Below are 24,743 nucleotides of genomic sequence, written 5' to 3' on the forward strand. Positions count from 1 at the left end.
CCTCATGAAATGACTACTTGTTTATTTTTTTCTATCAAAATGGCAATTCCGTATGGGTTAGCCTAATATTAATGTTGTATAGAGGCAAAAGAGTGCAGTGATTAAGTATACAAGTTCTAGAACCAGGATGTTTCGGCTAGAGTCCTACCTCTGTCACTCACCAGCAAGTTAGAGAACTTTTCTAATTCTGTTTCTTAGATACAAAACTAAAACTATCAACTCTGTAGGATGGACAAAAAGATTAGATAAATTAATCCATTCAAAGCTCTTAGATTAATGCCTGGTACTTAGTCAGGCCTCAATGAATGTAATCTACTATTGATATTAATATTGATAATAATGGAATGAAGGAAGTACATATGAAAATCTCTGAAATTAATAAAAGAATTATGCAGTGGCCATTTAGCTGTATAAAACAAACAGGTTAAACATTAAGTGCTAAAATTCTACTAAAATATTGTGGAATCAGAAATTACTTAAATAAAAATCAGTCTCATAATTCCTTCACAACTTGTCTAAGACAAGGCTAAAACAATTGGAATGCTGAAAATATATGTTACCTTAGGGATAAATCAATAATTTTCCTTATGAATTGCTAAACATCTTTAAATATCATTTCGCGTAAGATGAAAATCTAGTGGTCTATAGAGTATGGGGTTCAATATGTTCCAGCACATGTTCATAGAGCTGTTCATTATGACAGGTTAAACATTGGACTGAGAGGATCGATAGACCAGCCTGGTGACAAAGCAACTAGTTCAGTGGGTGACAAGGAGCAAATCACTTCAGCCTCATTTTTCTATTTGGGGAAATGAGGAAGAAGTCTGAGATATCAAAGCTCTCTTCTAAATCGAAAATTCTATGAGTCTCTACCTATTGTAAGTAGATGAAGAATAAAATGATTGCATCAAAGTAATATAACTCATTTCACCTGTCAAAAAAAAGGAAGTAAATTGTCTTCAAATTGCAGAATGTTAACACTAAAAACAGACAAAAAACACACTTAGTTAAAAATATCCCCTAAATTGAAACCACAATATTCTATGCAATGAAAGGAAAAAGTTAATAATCAAGCCTTTTCTGAAATTGACAGGAGACATGTATCCCTTCTCAGCAGAATTAAACTGCCTGGGCTGGCTGTAAAACCAATACCAACTTAAAATCCTAGGTCCATCTGTCCAAAGACTCCAATCGCCAATCTTAAGAAACTCACATGACATCAGATTTCTGCCTCTGAAAAATGCTAAGTATGATATAATTCCTAGGACTCTTGAGACAGTAAATTAGTTAATGGTTCTGTGTCACTTGAAGGATAATGATTGACCAAAGTAAGATCATCACTGTGAAATCAGAAAAAAATCCCAATGCTCACAACATTCTTCCAATTAACATAAGTATCTCAATAATAGTTTTAAAAAAGATCTTTGTGACCATGCAGCATATGTAAAATAATAATAGTGAGAAACACACACACACACACACACACACACACACACACATATATATTCTCATCATGTCATCTTCATAACAAGGTTAAAACTGAACAGTCCATACACAAATGTTAGTTTCAGGAGAAAAAGATATAAAACCAAAACACGTTAAATCTGGTACCATAAAACACATTCTCTTCTCAAATTAAAATGCTTCTATTAATTAAGTTATATCCTTTAATTGTTAAAATTTCAGAAATGCAACTCAGAAATAGGTGAATAAGGTTTCCATAGAAAGTATTCAGTTAAATTGCTCCAACATTTCAAAAAATTTAAGAAACTAAATTTCTCCGAGTTGGTCACATTAGTACTTTCTATTACAGTACAAGCAACTACATTTTCCATTCCTTGAAAAGAAATAAATCAAAAACAGATTTCATCTCAAGTAATCAATGGAGTCCTTTATTTAAAAAGTAATGTTACCCCAATACATTTAAAGTTGTTATGGGAAGGTGGAAGAGTTATTGTTTGGTTTGTTTGGGTGTTATTTTGGCTTCCCTCAAAAAACCTATTTTTCCTTCTTAGATAATTTAAGGATTCCAATATTCACAGCATGTCATAATTAAACATCTCCTAGGAAGTACATAATCTGATTCTCACATTAACTCAGGCATAAACTAGCTGTGATTATGTTGCCTCCATGTCTGGATCAGACCAGTCTGGGAAACAATAATCATGATGAAAACCCCTACTAAGACATATTAATCCCAACATTATTTTATCGTCCATCATTTAAAATCTTCTTTTCCCTGTCAGTTCATATGCAATTTCTGAATCCTTAAGTTTGATCTGAGAACAGTCACCTAACTGACTAGTATTAAAAATGGATATTCCAATTCTGAAAATGAAATACTTTTACCTTCATTCTCAAAGACTCCCACCACCAGATTAGGGAGAAATTCAGAAATATTTTTATAGTTACACACCAGTAACTAGAGCCCATAGCTTCCCCTCCAATACCAACTCCTATTTTGGAGAGGGGAAGCAAGAGGACCACCCATTTCCTGAGGTCTTCTTATTGTACTAATTAGTGGCCAGTTGTTTATTTTAAAGCAGAATGATAAGTGCATATGGCCATGAAGGTGGGACTATCTGTCCCCACAGTCTACCCTTGCACTGTCCCAAATGGTGGCCAGTAGCTATACATGGCCACTGAGCATGTAAAACGTGTCTAGGGCCACCGAGGAACTGAATTTTTAAGTTTATTAATTATATCAATTTAAATTTAAAAGCTGATATTTATTTGTGTTATTGGAAAATCTTTAAATATGTTTGGAACAACTTGGGTATGTGAATCCACTATTTCATCTGTAAAAGTTTATGAAATTTAAACACAGGTCAAAAATTTTTGATGAAAATTTAGTGACAGTATAGTTCAAAGAATTAATAGGCAAAAAAATGTAAATTATTTCAATATTTTAATATATTGACCACATGTTGAATACTTCAATCTACTGTAATATTTTGGATATATTATTTTAAACAGACTACATTATTAAAGTTAATGCTTCTTCTCACTTTTTAAATGTACTACTGGAAAATTTTAAATTATTTATGATTCATATTTCTATTGGGCAGTATTGATAAAGAGTGATAATACTAACCAGTGGTATAAGTATCTGAGATGGGCTAGTGAAGTAATTTAGAAAATCTACGTAGTATGAGAAGCAAGCCAAAGACCAGACAGCACTTCATTCAAATCCTCTCTCTGACATTGTCTCTGACAATGACCATCCAAAGGTACTTGAGCAAGTCATTCAACTTCCTTAGCCTATATTTTCCCATGTGTAAAATGGGAAGAATCGTTTTCTGGCTTAAACAAAATATCTGTAAAGTGCGTGGTATATTATTAGTATAAATAAACAGTTGAATAAATAGTTGTTTCCAATAGAAAGCAGAGATTTAGGACAACTACTAAGAATTAACTGCTTCTCAATGTCCATGACTTCATTCTGTATTAGACACATACTTTGTGAGAACTGGCAATAAAAAGTAACAGTGCAGAAATCCTCTGGATAAGCGTAGGGGAGGCTGAAGTCGTGATTAGTGAAAACTAAAAGCCTGTCATTGGTTGGTCCTCCTGGTGAAGCAGATCCTTCAGGGCACTTTGCAGCTGACAAGAAATGGCAACTTTTCTCAGGCACCACTAGGCTCCTGGGGAAGTTTCTCCCTTTCACTCCAGCAGATATTATCTTGGTTCTTCGTCAATTATTTTAACCCAGACGAATATAAATGACAAATCAAGAAAAACTTGACCACTTTGGAAAATAACAAATCTTTCCATAGTGAACAAGCAATGTTTCTTTAATGAATGGAAGAACTGACCAAGGGTTGTAGCAATTTCTGCCCACATTCAACCCATTACAGCAAGTCACCCAGGTCCCACTTACCCCCAGCATCTGGTGGAGGTAGTGATACTCTGGCCCTTGGTTATACAGCAGGAAGGTTTTCCAGAAAAACAGGACATTCAGGGAGAGCCAGATAAGCTAAACCATACAAAGGGAGAGAGAAAATAAAAATTAAAAGTAAACATTACCTGATGAATGGAAAACTCAAGTGCATTCTTTGGACACTACTTGAAATGGAACCTCAATTGATAATCACGGAAAGCATACTCAAATTAACCAGCAAGCTGAAAACCACTCAAAGGAAAAGGAATCTGACCTCGCTCTGCCCTTGCACCTGAGAGTAACCATTTGGGTTTGTAAACAGGTCTCCCGAAAGATCTGCAGATATCGCTTGCAGCACAAAATGAGACTAAGAAATTAGTGACATCACCATGTCCCAAGCGTTCTGTGTTGTTAAAATGCAACATCAGACAGAAGCAATCTGGGAAAAGAGCAAAGGAGGGAAGATGATTAAAGGGTTAAGAAAAAGCTGTGTTCATTAAAGTGATCCTTTCTCACTTCCTGCACATCCTCTCCCCCATCAGTGGGTAGGAAAGGTCTCACGCATTGGGAGGAAGGACGGGATCGTTATTATCTCCAGGTATTCACAGCGGAAAGTGTTATTAGTTGAGAATGTTCTGATTAGAGGCAAAACTTCCACTTCCAGCTGCCCACCCGCTCACGCTCAGAGAATGAATCAAAATCCCTGCCCTAGAGACAAAACGCAGGGAGAGCCTTGCCCGCCATCCTACCAGGCAGAGGTGTTTAACCCCTTCGTTGGCCAGCCAGCTCCTCCAGGACACAGCCATGCCGCCCGCCCCGCCGCGCTGCGCTGCGCTCGCCGCCGGCCGGCCGGAGAAGGAGCGGCGGAGGCCCGGGCTGCGGTTACAGTTGTGCGGCCTGCGGGGGGGCCGGGTGAGGACCGGGGGGTCAAAGACTGAGTGGAAGCTCGGAGGCCGGCGCCGAGCCAGCCCGGGCGGGGTCTGCGCCCCGGAGCCGGGTCTTCCGGGCGCCGCGGCTCCGGCCCGCACCGGGGTCTGCGCTGCCCGCTCGGCGGCCCAGGCCCTGCGCTCCGAGCGCGCGCTCCTCGGCGCCCGCGGCCCGGGCTGCACGGGGCTGCACGAGGCTGCACCGCCGCGCCGGCCCCTTTGTCTGAGGGCGAGCCTGTTGTTGTGGCTGCTGCTGTTCAGAAGGTCCCGGGCTGGGAGCTAGGAGGCGTCTCCCGCAGCCCAGCCCGGCCTGCCTGCTCAGGACCCAAAGACAAAGATGTGGAGAATGGCCCTGGCCTACCTCTCGCAGACACACACCTAGTTCTTTTGGGCAGGTCGTTTCCCCCCAAGGATGCAACTTAAAGAGACTTGGTGACGAAATTAAGGCCGGAAATAGCCTTTTGTGTACTAGCGTTCCGGGTCTCCAGCCCATCCTCAGCAACTCATTCCACCCTTTCACAACAGATCCCTCAAGCCTCCCTCCCCCTTCTCTATCCCCATCCCTACTCCAACCCATATGGATGCAAAGCTTTTAAGAAAATTCTGCATTAAAAAAAAAAAAAAAAAAAAAAAACCCGGATGGCAAAGGGTTGAAGCTGATGTAATTCTCGGGGGCTTTGGGGAAGCTCAAATTCACTCTATTTAGAAATTTCCATTTTACAACCTGGCTTCCCAAAAGTGATAGGAATCCTCTCAAACTTGTATCCGAGGCCAGGTGAAGGGTGAGAAGAAAGTGGGATTGACACAGTCTACCTATCTTCCACTGCAACCTATCAATGTTAGGGAAGAGGGAAAAAAAATCAGTCATGTGGAAGAATATCTGTATTCAAAATAAGTATTCAATAAAGGTTTGTGAAATCAGGAACTTTGCAACTGTGACTACTAACAAGTGGCTGAAAAAGTAAACCACTAATAGCCTAATCTCATGGCTTCCAAGCTCTTTTTTTTTTAAAAAAAAACAAAATACATTTCCCAACACATGCCATAATATATAATTGAAACTAAAATTTCATGAAATCATACTACCCTTACCAAATGCAATGCACTTATCTCAGTTAATTTCATAAACTGATTAATGACTGATTTAGTTCAGAACTTGAATGAATCCATGTTAAGTCCCATTTCACCAAGTTCGGTTTCTAATACTCTGGTCATCTTTCTTTGACATATGACTTTACTGTTTTGTGTGTGATCAAATCCTGAAAACTGCCTCAAATATTTCTGGAGTAAGGAAGCATATTATTTATAAGTATCACCCTGTTCTTATTAACCATGTGATACCTAACAGACCAGAAAAAGAGCACACAGAGAACCCAAGGAGTATCACCAGTGGAAGAAGTTTAAATTCTGGGACACACTGATTCTCCTCAAATTACCGTATTTTGCTGTGTATAATGTGCTCCCGTGTATAATGGGCACCCACATTTTTGGCCCAAACTTTCAGGGAAAAAAATCTTTCGTTTTAATTTTTTAATTCAAATTGTATTTGTTTATATTTAGGTACTTGTGTTTTTGTTGTTGGTTTTTTTTTTTTTGGTATTCTAAAGGAATGTTAGCATTTATTTATTTCACTTTTTAACTCATAAGCATAAATAAAAGAATTTAAAAGATTTATATAGATACGGAATTAGTATTACCCATGTATCATGCACATCCTTATTTTTCCCTCACAAATTTGGGCCAAAAAATGTGCATTATACACTGCAAAATATGGTACTCTCCTAAATAACCATCCTAGAGCTATAATTTCAATAAATGGGATGTAAGGAGGGTCTGGCAAAATGATTTGGTTCTTGTCATGAGTTGAGAGGATTGAAGCAATTGAAGAATAGTAGAATAAAAGACCATATTTAAAAGTTCAACTATTTCCAGAAAAAAGACAAAAATAATGGATCTAGCTCTTTTTTTTAACCTACAAGGGTCGGGCTATCCTTATTACTTCATATATAAAATCTCACTTAATTCTCATAATAGCCCTCCAATCGGATGTCTGTGCCCCCACTTTAAATATGAGAAAACTGAAACTAAAAGAGATTAATAAACTTGTCTGAGGGTCTATAGAACAGAAAGAGTTCAATCACCCTGTGCTACCAGAGCCAAACACTAAATACTGAGAATTACAGTGGAGAAATATTAGCTATTTTATTATGAATGGCACCATCCAGGAGAACAGGAAGCTAATGCTCAAAAGCCCAGACTCCCTGATGGTGTGTAGGTTACAGATTACACAGGGCAAAATCACAAGACACCATGGGTTACAGGTATGGGGTACTGTTGGGAGCTGACCAGCCCAAGGTCAGGTAAAGGTAATGAATCATTTCTTCAGGTCTTGAGGACAGTTCTAAGGTCTTTTCCGGAGTCCCTCTGTCCTGTCTCACAGGAAAGGAGCCAGAGGGTCATTCCACCTTAGGGCTGAGTAGGTGAAATGTAACTTAGGTCAAGATGTTATCTTTAGTCTACCAGAAGTCAAGACCTGTGTGACCTCTCTTTAGTCAGATCTGGGCTACAGTCTTCTACTGCCCAAGGGGGTTGCTGTTTATGGGGAAAGATTAGGTCTCTGGGGTATACAGTGAGAAAGAGGGATATGATTTCTAGAGCTAGGATTTAAAACTAAATTTAATCCAATTCATAAGGATCCTCTGTTTCAAGGGGATTGCAAAATGGGGAGATAGTCGTCAAAGGGTCCCAACTTCCAGTTATGAGACGAATAAGTTCTGGGGATCTAATGTACAGCATGGTGATTATAGTTAATACTGTATTATATACTTGAAAATCCTAAGAGGGTAGATCTTAAATGTTCTTACCACAAAAAAGATATGGTAATAACTATGTGAGGTGGTGGAAGTGTTAGCTAACGCAATCGTTTCATAATATATGTGTATCTAATCAACACATAGTACACTTAAAACTGACACAATATTATATGTCAATTACATCTCAATAAAGCTGGAAAAATAGTATGTTAACATCACAATAAAGATAAAAACAATGAATTTTTAAAAAGACCCTTGCCTGAAATGTTAAAACAGGATTGACTTACAATTCAGACAACCCATAATCAGACACTTGAGTGAAACCCTTTTGTAAAATGACAGAATGCTATACAAATGCTGATTGTTATATTTATCACTATTGTCTTCTTAAGTAGCTCTGTAAATGCGACTTAGGATCTGAGTGCTTATGTTGCCTTACAAGGAAACAATACGGCAAACTATCCCCAGGAGACAGAGCTATTGCCTTGTTATGTGGGAACTCTCATTATTGAGTTTCTTTTCAATATAATTTTCTGTAAGCCAGACTGCTTAGTGCAGGTAGTTAGTACGGTATTCCCCAAGATAAGAAGGCATGTCCTTGAAAACAAGGAGGAGAGCTTTCTATAACTGTATCACTATCCCAAGAATTATAATAAAAATAAATAAATAAAAACATTTAAAAAAAACCCCACACTTTTGTCAGGAAAAGACTTCACAGGAAAAAAATAAAATGACAAATACCTGTGCTCTTGGCTGAAATAATGGAAGAGAGTAGTGATCAGCCTATGCTGATTTTAAACTGTCAATTAGAGATGTTCTTGATCTATTAGTTATAACTTAATAAACACAGAAGCTTTCTCTTTTGGTAGACAGTATCCTTCAAAATATGAAATGTATGGGGAAAAATTGATACGTGTTTGCCTCTTCTGCCTGCTTTATTACTCTGCACCATTGTGCGGTGACTCAGAGGCATATCCTCCTCTGGAAGATTTTCCTAACCCCCGTCTCCTCCATGCTCACACAGACTCATCCCGTCCTCTCTGCACTCTTCAGTGTGTTCCTAATACTCCATGCACGTGGTCATTCCTGCATTTTCCACACAGTAATTTAATTGTATGGATGAGTATGTGTCTAATTCCCCTCATCAACTGACCGCAAGGACAAGAATCCTGTTTCATTCATTTTTAATCCAGGATTTATAACACAGATTGATACAGAGCAAGAATTTGCAGAATGTTTATTAAATGAGCGAATAGTATTAGGTTGGTGCAAAAGTAATTGTGATGTTTGCAATTATTTTTAACCTCTTAAACTGCAATTACTTTTGCACCAACCTGATAGTTAAGTGTATTGTCCTTCTTTCTGTGCCTCTCAAACTCCAGTTTTTCAAGTGTAACTTTCCAGTAATGTAGTAAGAAAAGTTTCTGTTCCGTTTGGTAATTAACTAGCAGAAAAGGACAAATGGGGCAAAGACCCCTTGATTTGGTGTCACCTACAGCGCAGGTCACAGGATAAGCATTTGAGATAAGTGGGCACCTGTATTAGCTTCCTGAGGCTGTGGTAACAAATTATTGCAAATTTAGAGGCTTAAAATAACAGAAATGTATTCTCTCAGTTCCAGAGGCCAAAAGTATGAAATCAGACCCACTGGGTCTGGCAGGGCTACACTCCCTCTGGGATTCTAAGGCAGAATCTGTTCCTTGGATCTTCCAGGTCCTGGTGGCTGCTGGCATACCTTGACTTGTGGTATCACTCCAATCTCTGTCTCAATGGTCACACTGCCATCTCCTCTATCGGTGTCTATGTCAAATCACCCTCTGCCTCTCTCTTATAAGGACACTTACAATTCTATTTAGGGTCCACTCAGGTAATCCAAGGTAATCTCCCCAAGGCAAGATCCTTAACTTAATCACATCTGCAAAACCCCATTTTCCTTATAAAGTGACATTTCCTGGGATTAGGATCTGATATATTTGGGTGGTCATTATTCAGCCTACTAGAGCATTTAAAATAACTTAGTTAATGTTAGTTTTCTTTCCATGGTTAGATATAGCAGTCTTAGAGTAGGATTTTTGAGGAAATTCACTTGAAGTAGTAAGAAAGAATGAAATCTTGCCATTTGCGACAATATGGATGGACCTAGAGAGTATTATGCTAAGTGAAATAAGTCAGACAGAGGAAGACAAATACAGTGTGATTTCACTCATATGTGGAATCTTAGGAAACAAAACAGAAACAGACTCATAGATACAGAGAACAAACTGATGGTTGCCACAGGGGAGAGGGCTGCGGGGAATGAGTGTAAAGGGTGAAGGGGAAGAAGGGTTACAAACTTTCAGTTATAAAATAAATAACTCACAGGAATGTCATGTACAGCACAGGGAATATAGGCAAAACTATAACTTTGTATGATGACAGATGGTTACTAGATATATTGTGGTGATCACATCATAAATTATGTAAACCTAGAATCACTATGTTGTACATCTGAAATTAACGTAATATTGTATATCAACTGTACTTTAATAGAAAAGGAAATAAAAGTTGGTACTTCTGGTTTGTATTTCTGTCAAGAAGTCAAAAATTATAGACCAGGAACCATGCCTGATAGAACTAGGTAAGATTTCTTAAACTTTGTGACTTGGTTGAGTTTACTATCTTTGTTATCCCATACTGATTATCAGGAGTGATTAGTAGTAAACTCAAAATGAAAAGAATCTCTGTGTTTTCCTTACAAACAGAAAAGAGGAAAGTAGGAAAACTGTCCCAGTATGCAGCAAATTGGTTGAGTAGTCAGAGAATTCTAGAGTTCTGAGTAACTGACAGGGACATTAAAGAGAAAAGGAAACTACACCTTGACCCTGAGACTCTTGGCTGGAAGAAGCCCCCTGCCCCCACCCCAACCCCAGGGAACCAGTGAGTAATGGCCTGAAGGCTTAGCATTCACAAGTCTGGGGACAAGTTCCAGACAATGACTCATTGTCATTTCTATACGAAAACAAGTGTAGACCGTCATCTGATTCAGCCATTCAGGAATGTCTCCGGTGCACTCAAACAGCTAGGTCAGCTCCTTGAGAAATACTGAAGAAGCTGGAGAGGTTCATATGTCCTCAAGTAAAAGATGTTTGGTTGGAAAATAAGGCTTACAAATGTGAAGACAATTTTAAGTGCCAGACTAAAAAAAAACAATAACAGTTTCTTGAATAAAACTGAATAATAAATAAACTTTTGTTTAGAATTGCCCTGCGTAGAACACTTCTCCAAACTTCTGGATTTAATAGACCAATAAAATTTCAAAAAGAAAAAAAATAAAATAAAATAAATGGAAACCAACAAAGACTATCCTATCCAAATTTTGTTGAAAGTAAGGACAATTCTTAAAATGAAAAAGAAAAATACCATACACTGCATGTTTATTAAAGAAAATTCATTTTTCTAAAGAAAAATTCTAAACAATACCTTTAGCCTCCATAGAAACTCATCTCTCTCTCTCTCTCTCTCTCTCTCTCTCTCTCTCTCTCTCTCTCTCTCTCTCTCTCTCTGTGTTTCTCAGATTATTTTTCATTATTTGATCCTCAAATACCTTCTATAAGTGCCATCCTTATATTCATCCTAATTTTATACATAAGGAAACTGGGGCTTATGGACAATAACAAACTTGCCCAAATTTACCAAGGCATCAAGTAGCAGATGCCCAGAAGCCAGTACCCCTGCTTCTTCCTCTATGCCATGAAGTCATTTCTGAATAGGACCACCATGTGTTCGGAGCTGTAATACTTTGGACCTCAAATGGAGCTGTAATTGTCAACTTTCCCCAATCATCTGAGGAATGTAGAGATTTACCAGTGGGCCTTTGTACTGCCAAGACAGGGCACATTCTCAAAAGACTGTCTTGTCTATTGTTTATGATATCATTTATTCTTTTTACTACATGGCATTTCCTGAGTATAGCCATTAACAGAATAATTCCTGGATGTTTGTGTTATTTTATTGTTCTTAAAGTTTTAAATAGAAGTATCCCAGGAGGCCATAATATGTTCTTAACACCTGCTTCCATGCTTCTGGTTGCATCCTCAAACAGCTTTGAAATATTGAGGAAATAAGATTGGACTTCTTCCCTAATCTCACTTCAGTTTCTGAACATACCATAAAAATCTTAAGACATAACTATTAGAATCCATGGCAATGACATGATTTTAGCGTCATAAAAACATCAGAATAGGAAAAGGTTTTGGAGAGCAGTATAATTTTCACTTAAATTAAAAAGGAAGCTGGAGCCTTTTTCTCAGACTGTTGATTCACCAATACCCCCCACCCCCATTCCACTGGGCCTTTGCACAGCTTAATAGCTTGTATTTATATATTCATTCATGAGCTTATTTGATGACTATCTATTGCTGTCGTAAAATGTGAATACTCCAAAGGTAAACTACATGCCTGTTTTTGCTCATTATTTTTGCCAGAGCCAACGTGAGTAGGTGCTTCGTCATTATTTGACTTAAAGAAATGAAAGCCAGGAGAACAGATTTCCCAACTTCTCTTCCAGTAATGTTTACACACTGATATTGCCTCTTCTACACTGACATGGCATTCGCTACTTCTTTCATTATTTCCCCCCCACACCAAATATATCCTGTTTTCTCACATCTTCATCCACATGTGCATGCTATTCTTGCTTCCTGGTACACCCTCCGTCTCCAAACTCAAGATTAGTCTTCTTTCCTCTTAGAGGCCTACATGGATTCTTCCCAGCTGGATCAGGAACCTCTTCTTTGTGAGCCTCCGTCCGCTGTTCAGCCCTCTCTCAGAGCAATTATCAGCCTGCCTTTGCTGATGTATTTTCTACGTTGTTTCTCTAACTAGCCTGTGAGCACTTGGAGGACAGGGAACTTTTCTTAATTACCTAAAGACTAACCCATAGTAAGCGCTCAAAATATATTTAATGAATGAACACAAACAAATGAATGGAAGTCTAGTGTGCAATAACAGTTTAGGTTATTTTCAAAATGAAAAATCAGCGACTTACCGAATCTTTTTCTTATTGCTCAAAGTGCAGCAAAAGTTTTAGGTTAGAATTGATGGGAAAATAACTTCGGGAACATAAAAGAAAAAATTGACTTTTGCCTTGTCTACCCTCCTCCTCAACAATTTCCCATACAATTTAACCCTCAAACTTTTTTCTTACTGTCCAGAAATTTAAGACTGGACGTTTCAAAGTACGTTTTGTTATTATTCTCATTCTCGCATATCGACTCACTCTTACTTATATCAACATAGCAACGTAAATGTCTGTATGTACATATGCAATTGTGTGTAGACTTGCTGATTAGAAGTAATTGATATATTGGAAAAATACTGTGTAGGATCAAATGTTTAAAAAAACATTATCTTACATCTTAGAGTTCCATATTCATGTTCTACAATTGAAACTTTTTGTTAAGAGGAAAGTTTTGCATCCTTCATTCCTCTTTGCCTTCCTCCAAGTTCTATCAGTTTTTTTCTTTTTCTTTTTCTGGACCTTCTTTTGAATCAGACTCTTCCTGAAGGCAGCACTGTGCCTCCTCTGATCTTTCGCAGTCCTTAGTTCAAACTTACATGTGATCATTTATTACACTGTGAAGCAATTATTTGTGACCCAACTGTTTTCAAATCAATGGAATTTCGTTGGAGTGGCAGAGACTGTGAATCTTCCACTCTTCTCTTCTTCATTTCAGTAGTAAATCACACTGTGTTTCAGCTAGATTACAGCTGCCCAGAGTGATTAAACGTTCCAGCTTCTCTTGCAGTCAGGAGTATGCATTAGCAATGTTTCTACAAACGCATTATGAGCAGGAGTCTGTACATCTCTATTACATAGGAAGTTGTCTGCATTACACTTCCTTTTTTCCCCTTTCCCACAGGCTGCAAATATGCTTCCAACATGAAAACTAAGGGCAATACTTTGTGTGATAATGAAGAAATAAGATATTAAGAATCAGGATATCATTGTGGGTAAATCATAGCTACCACTCTATATGGCTTACTACTTGACTGTTATGAGAGAAAGAAATAAAAATTTTGCTGTATTTAAGGAACTATATTTTAGGTTACATATGCTTAACTTGTACCCTATAATTATAGAAATTGGCTCCTGGAAGTGAGATACCATTATCACAAACATCAAAATATGTGGCACTACATTAGCAAGTTATGAAGCAGTTAGAGAGGACCTGCTAAGGGCAGAAAGATGTGCCCCTTGTAAAGAGGCTTGAAAATATATCCTAACTTAGAAACAGATAACATTACTATGAAGCCTGTAGCCCTAGGGAAATAAGATAAAAAAAATAAAAGTCAGATTTTTGGTGTATGTTGGCTGATACTCGGAATTTTTCGCAAAGTGCTGCAAAAGACTTGAGATAAAGTTACACAAGAAATGGCCCATTTGAAAATAGAGATGGAAGGGAATATAGTTCAGCTAATGGAGAGTCTCTCTGCTTGAGAAATGCAATTTGATGGATTAAAATGCCATTAATTTGGGACTTTAGAGGATTGGAAAGACAACTGCTTCTATTCCCTGAAGAGTATGATATAAGATTATCATCAGAGCCAGACCAGGGGCAAAGATCAGTTTAAGATTATTGGTTTCCCAACCAAGTTCCCAAGTCTTTAGTTTTAGATGGCACTAAGCTGATATTAAATTAAGGAGAAAAGAAATGAGCAGAGTAGAGAAGACAATAAATTAAAGATTAGAGTCTATAAGATCTAAAGAAATTTGTCCAGAAGAGGTCTTTGACTGTGCCTATTCCACATGGCACTAACGAGAAGCAAATAGACAAGAAGGCTGATAAGGTTTTAAAGGAATTTTATTACCAGATAAATCACAAATCTGGTATTCAAGAGCCTATGATTGCTAAATCTCTAACACAATACTCAGTGCCCTAAAGTTGCCCCAAGTAAAACACACTCTCTCTTGCCCCTTCTGATGTGGATGATTGACAGAGAAAAACTTCCCAAACTACAAAACCAAAACCACAGGGAACAATGAACAAGGGAGATACTTCACAGCTAGGCAGAAGGATTAACCAAAGAACTTACTCCACCAGCAGGAAGCTTTCATAATTTCTGTCCAGGAGAATTTAATATTTGCTGTGGACCAAAAATTACTTTGAACTTTCCATTCCTTTCATTTCTGAAAGGGTGTTTTTTCTTTCTTTAACTTTTTATTTAAAAGGACATACTATATATATATATATATATATATATATATATATATATATATATATATACACACACACACACACACACACATATATATGGCAAATTTTATATAAATATATATGTATGTATATATATATGTATATAAATATATGTATACACATATATATTTATATAAAATTTGCCATATTTGAGAATGCAGTTCACTGGCATTAAATATATTTATACTGTTGTGCAACCATCACCACCATCTACCCAGAACTTTTTAACTTTTCCAAACTGAAATTCTGTACCTATTAAACAATAACTCCCCTTTTTCTCCTCTTCCCAGTTTCTGGTAACCACCATTTTACTTTATTTTTTTATGAATTTGACTCTTCTGGGTGACTTATTGTGGTGGTGCCCTGAGAAACCCTGGCTGTGCCCAGAGAGCCTGGCTGTGTCCAGGATATTGCACTCACCTCCAGGCTCTTTGTATAGGGCCCCTCAGGGAAGACGCTTGTCATGTAGATTGTGAGGCGAGTCCCTGTAGGGGTGGAGTGTGGGGACAGAGCCCCAGAGAGCCATTTCCAGGCTCTCGGCCTCACATAGAAAGGTTCTGGCTCAGGTAGTAAATGGCCATCAACTGTGATTGGATGGCCATCAGCTGTGGCTAGTTGGCTGTCAACTGTAACCAGTGAGCTATTGGCCACTAATATAACTGCTGTGGCTACGCTAGCAGCAAATGGGGGCTGGCGGGAAGATGGTGGTTGGCAAGGGCCAAGTGTGGATTGCGGATTGCAGAGAGGTGGATTGCAGTTAGCAAGTGAGGTTGGTTGGCAGAGACAAGTGGACGGCAGGTTGCGGATTGTGTGGCTCCTGCTTCCTGTGTCTCCAACCCAGCCGCCAGCGAGACTACAGTGGTGTGACTTCCCTATCTATGGCTCCGTTGGTGTTCCTTTTTGGCCTCACCATGTCCTGCGTTCTTATGTGAGGAGCGGGAGCTGAGACCCTGCAGGCCGCCCCGCACGACACTTACATAAGTAGAATCATTCAATATTTGCCCCCTTTTGTCTGGCTTATTTCCCTCAGCATAACATCTTCAATGTTCATCCATGCTGTAGTATAATGTCAAAACTTCCTTCCTTTTTATGGCTGAATAATATTTTTCATTAGTATATTTATATATATTCTTGACTAGAATCTTCCATAGATTATGTTGTGTCCTCAGGATATCACAACTGGGTTATTTTTAATTCAGTTATCCTTTTCTACTATTGTATGTTAGAGTTGGGGAAGACATAACTTGTGTTTAGTCGATGGGTTACCAGAGTCTAAGGAGTTACTGCTAGACCTGATGGAGATTATATTACACTCTGGTCCTAGGTTTTCAGAAGCGTAGGACAGGAGTACTGAATAGGATTTTAGGTGGACTCTCTTATAGAAGGTTTGAGTGTATTTGTGAGGGAAGATGAGGATGCATAGATACCTAAGTGGCTAGAAGGCAAAATTGTGAGCGTCTGCTAATTTTCCATGTATATTCATTCTTCTCTAGTCTATTCCACTCAACAATAGAAGCCCCAGAGTTTTATGTAAGCATAGAACTACTCAGAAAGAGCCTGAGTTTGCTAGCTTACCTTTAAGGTAAGAGAGTGGTGACTAGGTTCTAGACAAATAGATGTTAGTAGAAGTCAGTTAACATTTTAGTTATAGCCATCAAATAGAAAATAGCTCACATTTCATTTCTTTTCCTTTTCTCCTTTCACAGAACTGGAACAAAGATGGGTGACGAACTGTCCTTCAGCAGGAGAATAAAGACTATACTCTAGCAGATAATTAAGCATCACAATAGGAGTAACTGAGTCCCTGAATGATCTCCTGGAGAAAAATCCTTGCTAGCCAAGATTGGACGGACTCCTTTATGAGTGAGAAAAAAAATCTACCATCTTTATGGAGTCACTGTTTTTGGAATTTTTATGTTACAGTAGCTTAGTCCATACCTCAAGTATTATAAAAACATGGGTTGATGACGGAGGATAATTTTTGATACTGAGAAACACAGCCATATTTACATTCTAAGTGTTTTCATTACATCTAAAGTTATTGGTAAGTAAGGGACTATATCTTAATCTTCATACTTCTAACATTTATGCTATTGCCTGACATGGTAACCAATGCATATTTCTTTCACAAATTAGTTAAATAATTCACATAATGACAATAGCAAAGTAAGAATGGTTGTATATTCAAATGGCTTCTTAAATGAACATTAATTCTGCCTCCTTTCCCTATGAATTGTAGTTGTTTCCTTAGTGCCTAGTCCTGTACCTTCTCATCAAGATTTGAATTAAATTGCTACTGTTCCTATCTGTCCTATCTAAATTAAAAATAACCTTGATCTCTATTTATTTGTACTAGAAAATTCTAATCATTTATTTTATCAGCAAAATTGGAACAATAGTAGACTAAGTGGTAAGTCTGGAAATGTGCTTGTTTATAGAAGGAAGGAAAATTTCCTTTTTATATTTTTATAATCCCACAGCCAAATTTTCAATGGCAAATTCCATATGACAGTGCAGTATTGCAAAATATTATGAGGTCATGCAGAAATAAGTCCTCAAATAACCCCTTCCACACAAACTTAATCTAAAGAAAAACATCCAATTTTATTTGTGATAATTAGCTAAGTGGCAAACTTCATTAATATGGTTACTAACAGAATATAAATAAAGGATAGGTGCGGAGAACACAAGAATAATAATTGGGCCACAATATTCAACACAAGGGAAGGAAAAGCTGCCACTGATTTTCCTGTTGACTATCACATTGCATTTCCTACGTTGAGGTCGTTAGTATTGGATATGATATTGTTTTACTCAGTAAGTGAAAAATCAGATTGCAGAACTGAAAATGCTATGTTAGAGAGACAGTTTGATATATTGGACAGAATAATCAATTTGGAATTAGAAGACTTGGGTTCTACTGCATCCTGGCTCTGCCAATACATTTTATGTTTTTTATTTTGAACAAACAATTTAATCTTTCTAAGCTTCTAATTCTTAATTTATAACATTAGCAGGATGGGCTAGATGATTACAAAGGTATTTTCTGTTTGTCAAGTTTTGTGATTCTAGAAATGTTCCAATCCACCCTATAACATTAAAAACTCATCCAACATATGCCAATTGAGCAATAAATTTTGTGTTAATCACTATGTTGGATCAAAGTTGAAGATAAACATCCGAGATAGACCTAATTCCTGTCCTTCTGGAGCTTACAGCCAAGTGGAAATACAGAGACTATATTAATAATTATAACACTAAATCATTAATTACATTTGTGGGAAGTGCTACTCACAAGAAAGGTAGACAATGCTGTAAGATATAAAACAAAGAAACCTATTCTAATCTAGAATGCTAGGGAATCTTCTCTGATTAAGAAATGTTTAAACTGAGGCCTAAGGACAATAGCCAGGTAAAGAGGAGTGAGAGCAGAGCACAAAGCATGAGCAAATTCTCTGTCATGGAATAGAGTTTGTGACCCAATAATTAAGTTGCTGAAACCAAGCCAGTGGTGCTGGAGCACACAGAATGAGGGAGAAAGTGGTGCAAAATGAGACTGGAGACGTAGGCAAGGTCAATTCATTTGGATCCTTAAAGACAAACATATTATGAATTTTTGACTCTGTACAAAGACATACAGGAAGAGATACAAGGGTTTTAAGTAAGGATACAATGTGATCAGTTTTGCTTTTAAAAGAGTACTCTATTGTTAAAGAATATTGTTGGTGGCAATTATGGATATAAGAAGCCCAGATCAGTTACTATTATAGCAGATAGGTGAGAGATGACAGTGATTTTAACAGGGTTCTTTAATTACAATGGAAATTAATTGATAGGTTTTTGATATATTTAGAAACTAGGCTCTACCAAAACTGTGATTAATTTGGATAATGTTATTGAAAACATGTGAGATTTCAAAGGTCGTTCCATATTCTCAGACTTTGGCCCCTAGTAGATATAGATAATATATACTAAGCTGTATTATACCAGAGGAATGATCACTATGGAGAAGGGGAGATAATTATTTCAATTTGGAATAATGAGTTTGTGTTGCCTATGCAACACCCAAGGGAAATGTTGAATAGCATTTGGATGCAGAAGTCTAAATTTTAATAGACATATTTGGGATATATATAGTATATACTACTTTATATATGTTATAAAATTAGGCATTGTTAGCATACATATTGAAATAAAATGATGAGAGCAGATTAAGTTGTCAAGGTAGAAACTATGAAAAGAAAAGAGAGAATAAGAGAAAGGAATGAAAAGAAATAGGAAAAGGCCCAGGACAAAGCACTGGGGATATTCAACATGCAACACTCACATAAATGAGGAAGAAGAACCAAGGGAACTGAGGAGTGATCAGAGAAATAGCAGAGGTTGATGGGAGTAGAGGTTGGACAGCAGTATTTAGTGTCAAGAAGTCAAGATAAGATGATACTTTGAGAAATAGAACATGATCAACTATATGGAGAGCTGCTGAAAAGTCAAATTAAGTGAGGGCTGGAAGTATCTACTAGTATAATTCACACGGGTCACAGAAGAGTTTAGTAGAAGTAGTTTTGATTGAGTGGTAGAAATCAGAAGTGAGTGGACTGAGAAATTAATAGGAGATAAGAAATGAAAACAGGTGATTTTTTTAGATGTTTGACTACAAAGAGATAAAGAGTTTGGTTAGGAGCTAAAGGGTTGACAAAATCCAGGGATATATATATATATATATATATATATATATACTTTTTTTTAAATAATGGGAGAATGTGTTTAAATATTGATGTAAAGGATTCAATAGAAAGACAAATAATACAAAACAGAAGACATAAAGGGACTAGCTGATAGCAAATTTGCCTAAAGACTTAGAAGAGAATGAGATCCATACCACAGATAGAGTTTAATTGGAGGAGGGACATATCCTTTAATAGGAAAGATGGAAAAAAAGATGGTGGGGATACAGGTATATTTATAAATTTGAAAACAGAAAGTTGAAATTATCCCCCTATGATGGCTTCCACTTTTTTCTGCAAAATATAAAAAGTTTCATCTAATGAAATTGATAAAAGCAAGGAAATAGATCAGAAGTTTGAAGAGAGTGGGGAAGGTATGAAAATAGTAGTTTCAGAAAGTAGGAAAGGCATCTAATTAGAGAAACATGGGAATACTGACAGACCCTGATGAGACAGTTCAAATGGATAGTCATGAATCATAGAACGACCTGTCTGCTTCATTGTGCAGTTTTATTTAAGTGAATTTCAAGAGCATGGAGCCAGAAACCAGGGAAAGAGTTGTGTTTACTCAAAAGTGACGCTTTGCTGGACAAAGGGGCAAAGAAACATAGAGATGAGAAAAATGCTTAAAACAGTGGACTACAGAATGTATGCTAGATATACCGAGGGTGCCAAAAAAATGTATACAAGTGGAGCCACTTTTATCATTGTGGCTCAAGCAGTAGTTCACCATAATCAGAAGTGTCTGGATGCTGATGGTAACCACTTTGAGCACCTCTCGTAATTGCAGAAGTCAAATGTGACTTATATTCATCTTTTGTTATCCATATATATTGAGTATTACAATTGTAATAGTTTTTTTTATTCCTTTCTTAAAATGTGGATACATTTTTTTGGCACCCTCAGTATAAGAAGTGAAGAAGAAGAAGCTGAAGGGTAAAGAGAAAACAGGACAATTAACTGGATGCTATAGAATTCTGGATGGCAGAAGAGGTTTAAGGTAAATTATTCAGAAACTGATCGCCAAAACAATGGAGGTTGTGGTTAGAGGATTACAAAATTATAGTTTTTTTTTTTTTAATTGGAGCAATTTTAAGTGGTATAAATGCTCAGTTTGTGGCCACAGTAGGGGTTGATGGACAATTAAAGGGAAAAAAACGGGGCCAAGTATGAGAAATGCCGTCTGTCTCTACCCTTGCCTCAGTCTCTTCTATCCTTAAATAAAAGTTTAACAAAAATTTAAAGAGTTTATTATTAAGTGATGCCAAATCCTGCTGCCCAGGGTGACTATTTGTCTTGGGCCAGCACTGACCATGGAGGAGGAAACACTAAAACTATCTGCTAGGAATGTTGACAGTTGTAAAGGGAATAGTTTGGGAAGGAGGTGACACGTGAGCTGTGTATTACAGGATAAGTACTAGTTAGTTAGCAAGGTAAAAGGAGGAGGGGTAAGGAAAAGTTCCAGACAAAAGAATAAGCATGTGAAAGGTATTTAAATCTAATATTCATTCATAAAATGTTTCTTCCATTTAAGGAAAGCTCAGTACTGCAAGCCACTTTGAGAAACACAAAAATGTTTCACAAATAGTTCTCAAATGAGAAATATTGAATGTGAAGACTTGCTGTAATATCTGGGCTGATATTTACTAGATTTCAAGCTTAAGGATAGAGACCAGGACTATTTTAAACATCTTTGGTCATTTAGTACCTAGAACAATAATTTGATGTATAGTAGGTATTTATTATATAATCATTGAATAAATGAATGAATAAATTCAATTGATAGTCTAAATCCCAGCATAAATTATATTTCAGAATACTTGTGAACAGACTACTACATTTTGAACTAATGCAGAAACATACTTATTTATTTCTTTAAGAAATGGTCATACAATCTTTATTTGAGCATCTCCAATTTCAGAGGATTTGCTGCATTTTCAGGACAATTGGGTTTTGGACAGTTCCAAATAGTAGAAAGATCTTCCTGATTCTGTATCAAAATCTCCTGACTTTAATTACCCCCTTCACTCCCCTGTTTCATCTCTCTGAACTCCAAAGCAATAGAGATTATGATAAATTCCTCTTTGAAATGGCAACAGTTCAAACACATCAAAGTAGCTATATCACTTACTGCCTTTGTTGTAGCCTCACCAGGCTTTCACATCAAATGTCTTTCCTCAGGCTAAATATAGGTATTCCTCTTTCTTTCCTCAGTCACTCTTTGCTAGCTGTTACTCGACTTTTTAGGTCTCAGATTAACTACTACTTCAGTCTCAGAAAAGCCTAACACAGGAAGAGGAGACCCACTAATAATTAACTCCCGTATCATTTCGATTTTTTTTCCTTCATGATATTTTTTAAATTAGACATTGTTAATGTCTGTTTTTTACTGTTAGATACAAAATACATTTAGAGAATTAGGCACATGATGGGGAAAGACAAACAAAATCACTGCCTATAGAGAGATGAAACTGAAATGAGACAGATAATTGTTAAGTGAGTAAACAAAAGAGTAAATATAAAATCAGAAATGACATAATAACAACAAAAAAAGTGCATGACAGGAAATAATATGGGAATAATGGGGAAGCAAGGGTCCGGAAAGGCGTTTCTGAGAACCTGATAATTAAGCTGCGACTCAGAGTGGGAGAATTTAGTTAAGTGAAAATTTTTGTTCAGGGTATTCCAGAAAGAGAGGGCAGTGTGGGAGAGATCTCTGAGGTTTAGCATGCTGATAAGGCTCGAGTACAGCTAGTGAGGAGACACCTGGAGGAAGTGTTCAGTGGAGAGAGTGTGTATATCGTGCTACTCGATGTAAGTGTAACGTTAGGGGAACACAGGGATCTTGAAACTGGATAACTTCGTAGGAGACTAGGGGTTTCACACAGAAGGAAAGATGCACAAAGAGAGTAACAGACAGCTCCACCACAGATGGCTGTACCCGGGTGAGTTGTGCAAAAGTTGCAGTGAGCCTTAGTTGCTGAGGAAGATGAGAGGAAGCACCGGCTGCTGGAAAGACAGCATAAGGCTCAAGATGGAAAATCATGAACCAGATTATCCTGTCAAGGTAAACCAAATATTTACCATCATCACCAGAAAAATTAACCAACTGCCAGAAGCAGAAAGGGATCTACTTGAACGTGGATTGACATATATTGGACTTAATGCTGCTCTCTGTGGCCTAACAGCAAACAGTCTTTTTTGGCACATCTTAAATGTGACACAGGCTCGTACAGCTGCAGGCTTACCAATGGCAGTGATCCCATTTTTTGACAGCAAATGTACCTTACAAAGATTTTGTAAGTTTACCATTGAATACAGGTGGTTTGAATTGTAAAACCTGTACCATAACATGGTGTAAATTAGTTGGTCTTGTTTTTGGTGGTCTGTACCCTGTTTTCTTGGCTATACCTGTGACTGGTGGTCTAGTAGCCAAGTATGACTCAGCCCTGCTACCAGAGAAAAGAAACATCTTGACTTATTGGATGAGAATTTCTAAGCCTATCTTTAGAAAGATGTTATTTCCCATTTTGCTCCAGACTAGGTTTGCAGCATACCTTGGTTCTAGACAATATAAACTACATATAAAGGCTCTTCAATTGCCTAAACCTGGCCTAGAAATTCAATGATTGTTAAGCAAATCTGTACACAAAAATACAAAGATCTTCGGAGGACCCCTTGACCTCCTTGAGTATTCTTCAGTGTGTGCATGTGAAGAAACCGCCTGAGAATTGGAGAACTACCCACAAAGATAAAAGGGAACTATATCCAGTGGTCAAACAGGGCCAAATTAGTGCCTCTTCCCACTATTCAGCTAGCGAAAAAAGTAATTCACAGGACATTGGGTAGAATACACAGAAGAATCTTATGTTAGCTGTGGATAAAAATTAGCCTTAGATTATATGCCATTTGGCCCATCAAACAAAACTTAAAATCAATATACAAAAGGATCATTGTTTTCATGAAACTTAGCTGTCATATACAGACAAAATCTTCAAGAATATTTATAGGAGCACAAAACTCTCCAATACCAAATAAAGTAGAATACAGTGTCTAGTATCTAATATAAAGTAGCCAGCCATGCAAATCTATACCTAGCAAATATATCTTTCATAAACTAAGGTGCATTAAATATTTTCTCAGATAAACAAAAGCTGAAAGAATTTATCACTAGCAGACCAACACTACAATAAATGTTAATGGAATCCTTCAGGCAGAAGGTAAATGATAACAGATGGCAACATAAATCTATACAAAAGAATAGTAATCACTGCAAATGAGAACTTTGTGGGTAAGTATGTAAGATCTTTTTCATATTATTTAAATACATTTAAAAGATAAATTGACAATTTGAACAAAAATATTAACAATGCACTGTGGAATTTATAACATATATAAAAGCAACATGTATTAACAACAGTAGCCAACGGTTTGAGATAGGGAGAAAAGAAAGTGTTCATTGTAGGATTCTTATACAATATATTTTGGTGGTATAAAATCTCTTAAAGGTAGATTGTGAAAGATGGAAGATGGGTATGGTAAACCCTAGCACTAACTAAAATAGCAAAACAAGGACTTACAGATAGCAACTAACACAGATGAAAAAAATTAAATCATTAAAAATATTCAGTAAATCAAAAAAAAAATTGGACAAATGACAGATGGAACAAATACAAAGCAAAATTAATCACAATTAATTTAAGATGATCTAACTATACCACTTGAAACCCTGAGATTGTCTGACTGGATTCATAATTACAAAAACTTGGAAGCAACCAGGATGTCCTTCAGTAGGTGAATGGATACACTGTGGTACAACCAGATAATGGAATATTAGTCAGTGCTAAAAAGAAATTAGCTATTAAGCCACGAAATGACATGGAGGAATTTAAGTACATATTACTAAGTTACAGAAGTAAATATGAAAAAACTATGCACTGTATGATTCCAACTGTATGACATTCTGGAAAAGGCAAAACTATGAAGAGAGTCAAAAGATCAGGGGTTGTCAGGGGTTGAGATAGGGAGGGATGAATAGGCCAAACACAGAGGATTTTTAGGGCAGTGAAAATATTCTGTATATTACTGTAATGATCAAATCCATAGAATGTACAACACCAAGAGTAAAATGTAATGTAAACTATGGACTTTGGACGATTTAT

The 24,743-nt window shown here is 37.1% G+C and overlaps 1 protein-coding gene and 1 pseudogene across 5 annotated transcripts in view; one reads left to right on the forward strand and one right to left on the reverse strand.

Moving 5' to 3' along the window:
• Positions 1 to 5,125, reverse strand: part of NOX4 (NADPH oxidase 4) — a 148,605-nt gene extending 143,480 nt beyond the window's left edge. For all 5 annotated transcript variants that reach the window (XM_033121545.1, XM_033121542.1, XM_033121544.1 and 2 more), the window contains exons 1-2: positions 4,630 to 5,125; positions 3,881 to 3,976 (exon numbers count right to left, since the gene is read on the reverse strand). Coding sequence is in view for 4 of the 5 variants with exons in the window: in XM_033121542.1 (XP_032977433.1) it covers positions 3,881 to 3,976; positions 4,630 to 4,686 (153 nt within the window). In the remaining variant the exon portion in view is untranslated. The remainder of the gene's footprint in view (positions 1 to 3,880; positions 3,977 to 4,629) is intronic.
• A 17,490-nt stretch (positions 5,126 to 22,615) lies between these two features.
• Positions 22,616 to 23,210, forward strand: LOC117029827 (transmembrane protein 126A-like; annotated as a pseudogene).
• Positions 23,211 to 24,743: the final 1,533 nt, after the last annotated feature.

The sequence above is a fragment of the Rhinolophus ferrumequinum genome, chromosome 11 (genome assembly GCF_004115265.2).
Source record: "Rhinolophus ferrumequinum isolate MPI-CBG mRhiFer1 chromosome 11, mRhiFer1_v1.p, whole genome shotgun sequence".
NCBI lineage: Eukaryota > Metazoa > Chordata > Mammalia > Chiroptera > Rhinolophidae > Rhinolophus > Rhinolophus ferrumequinum.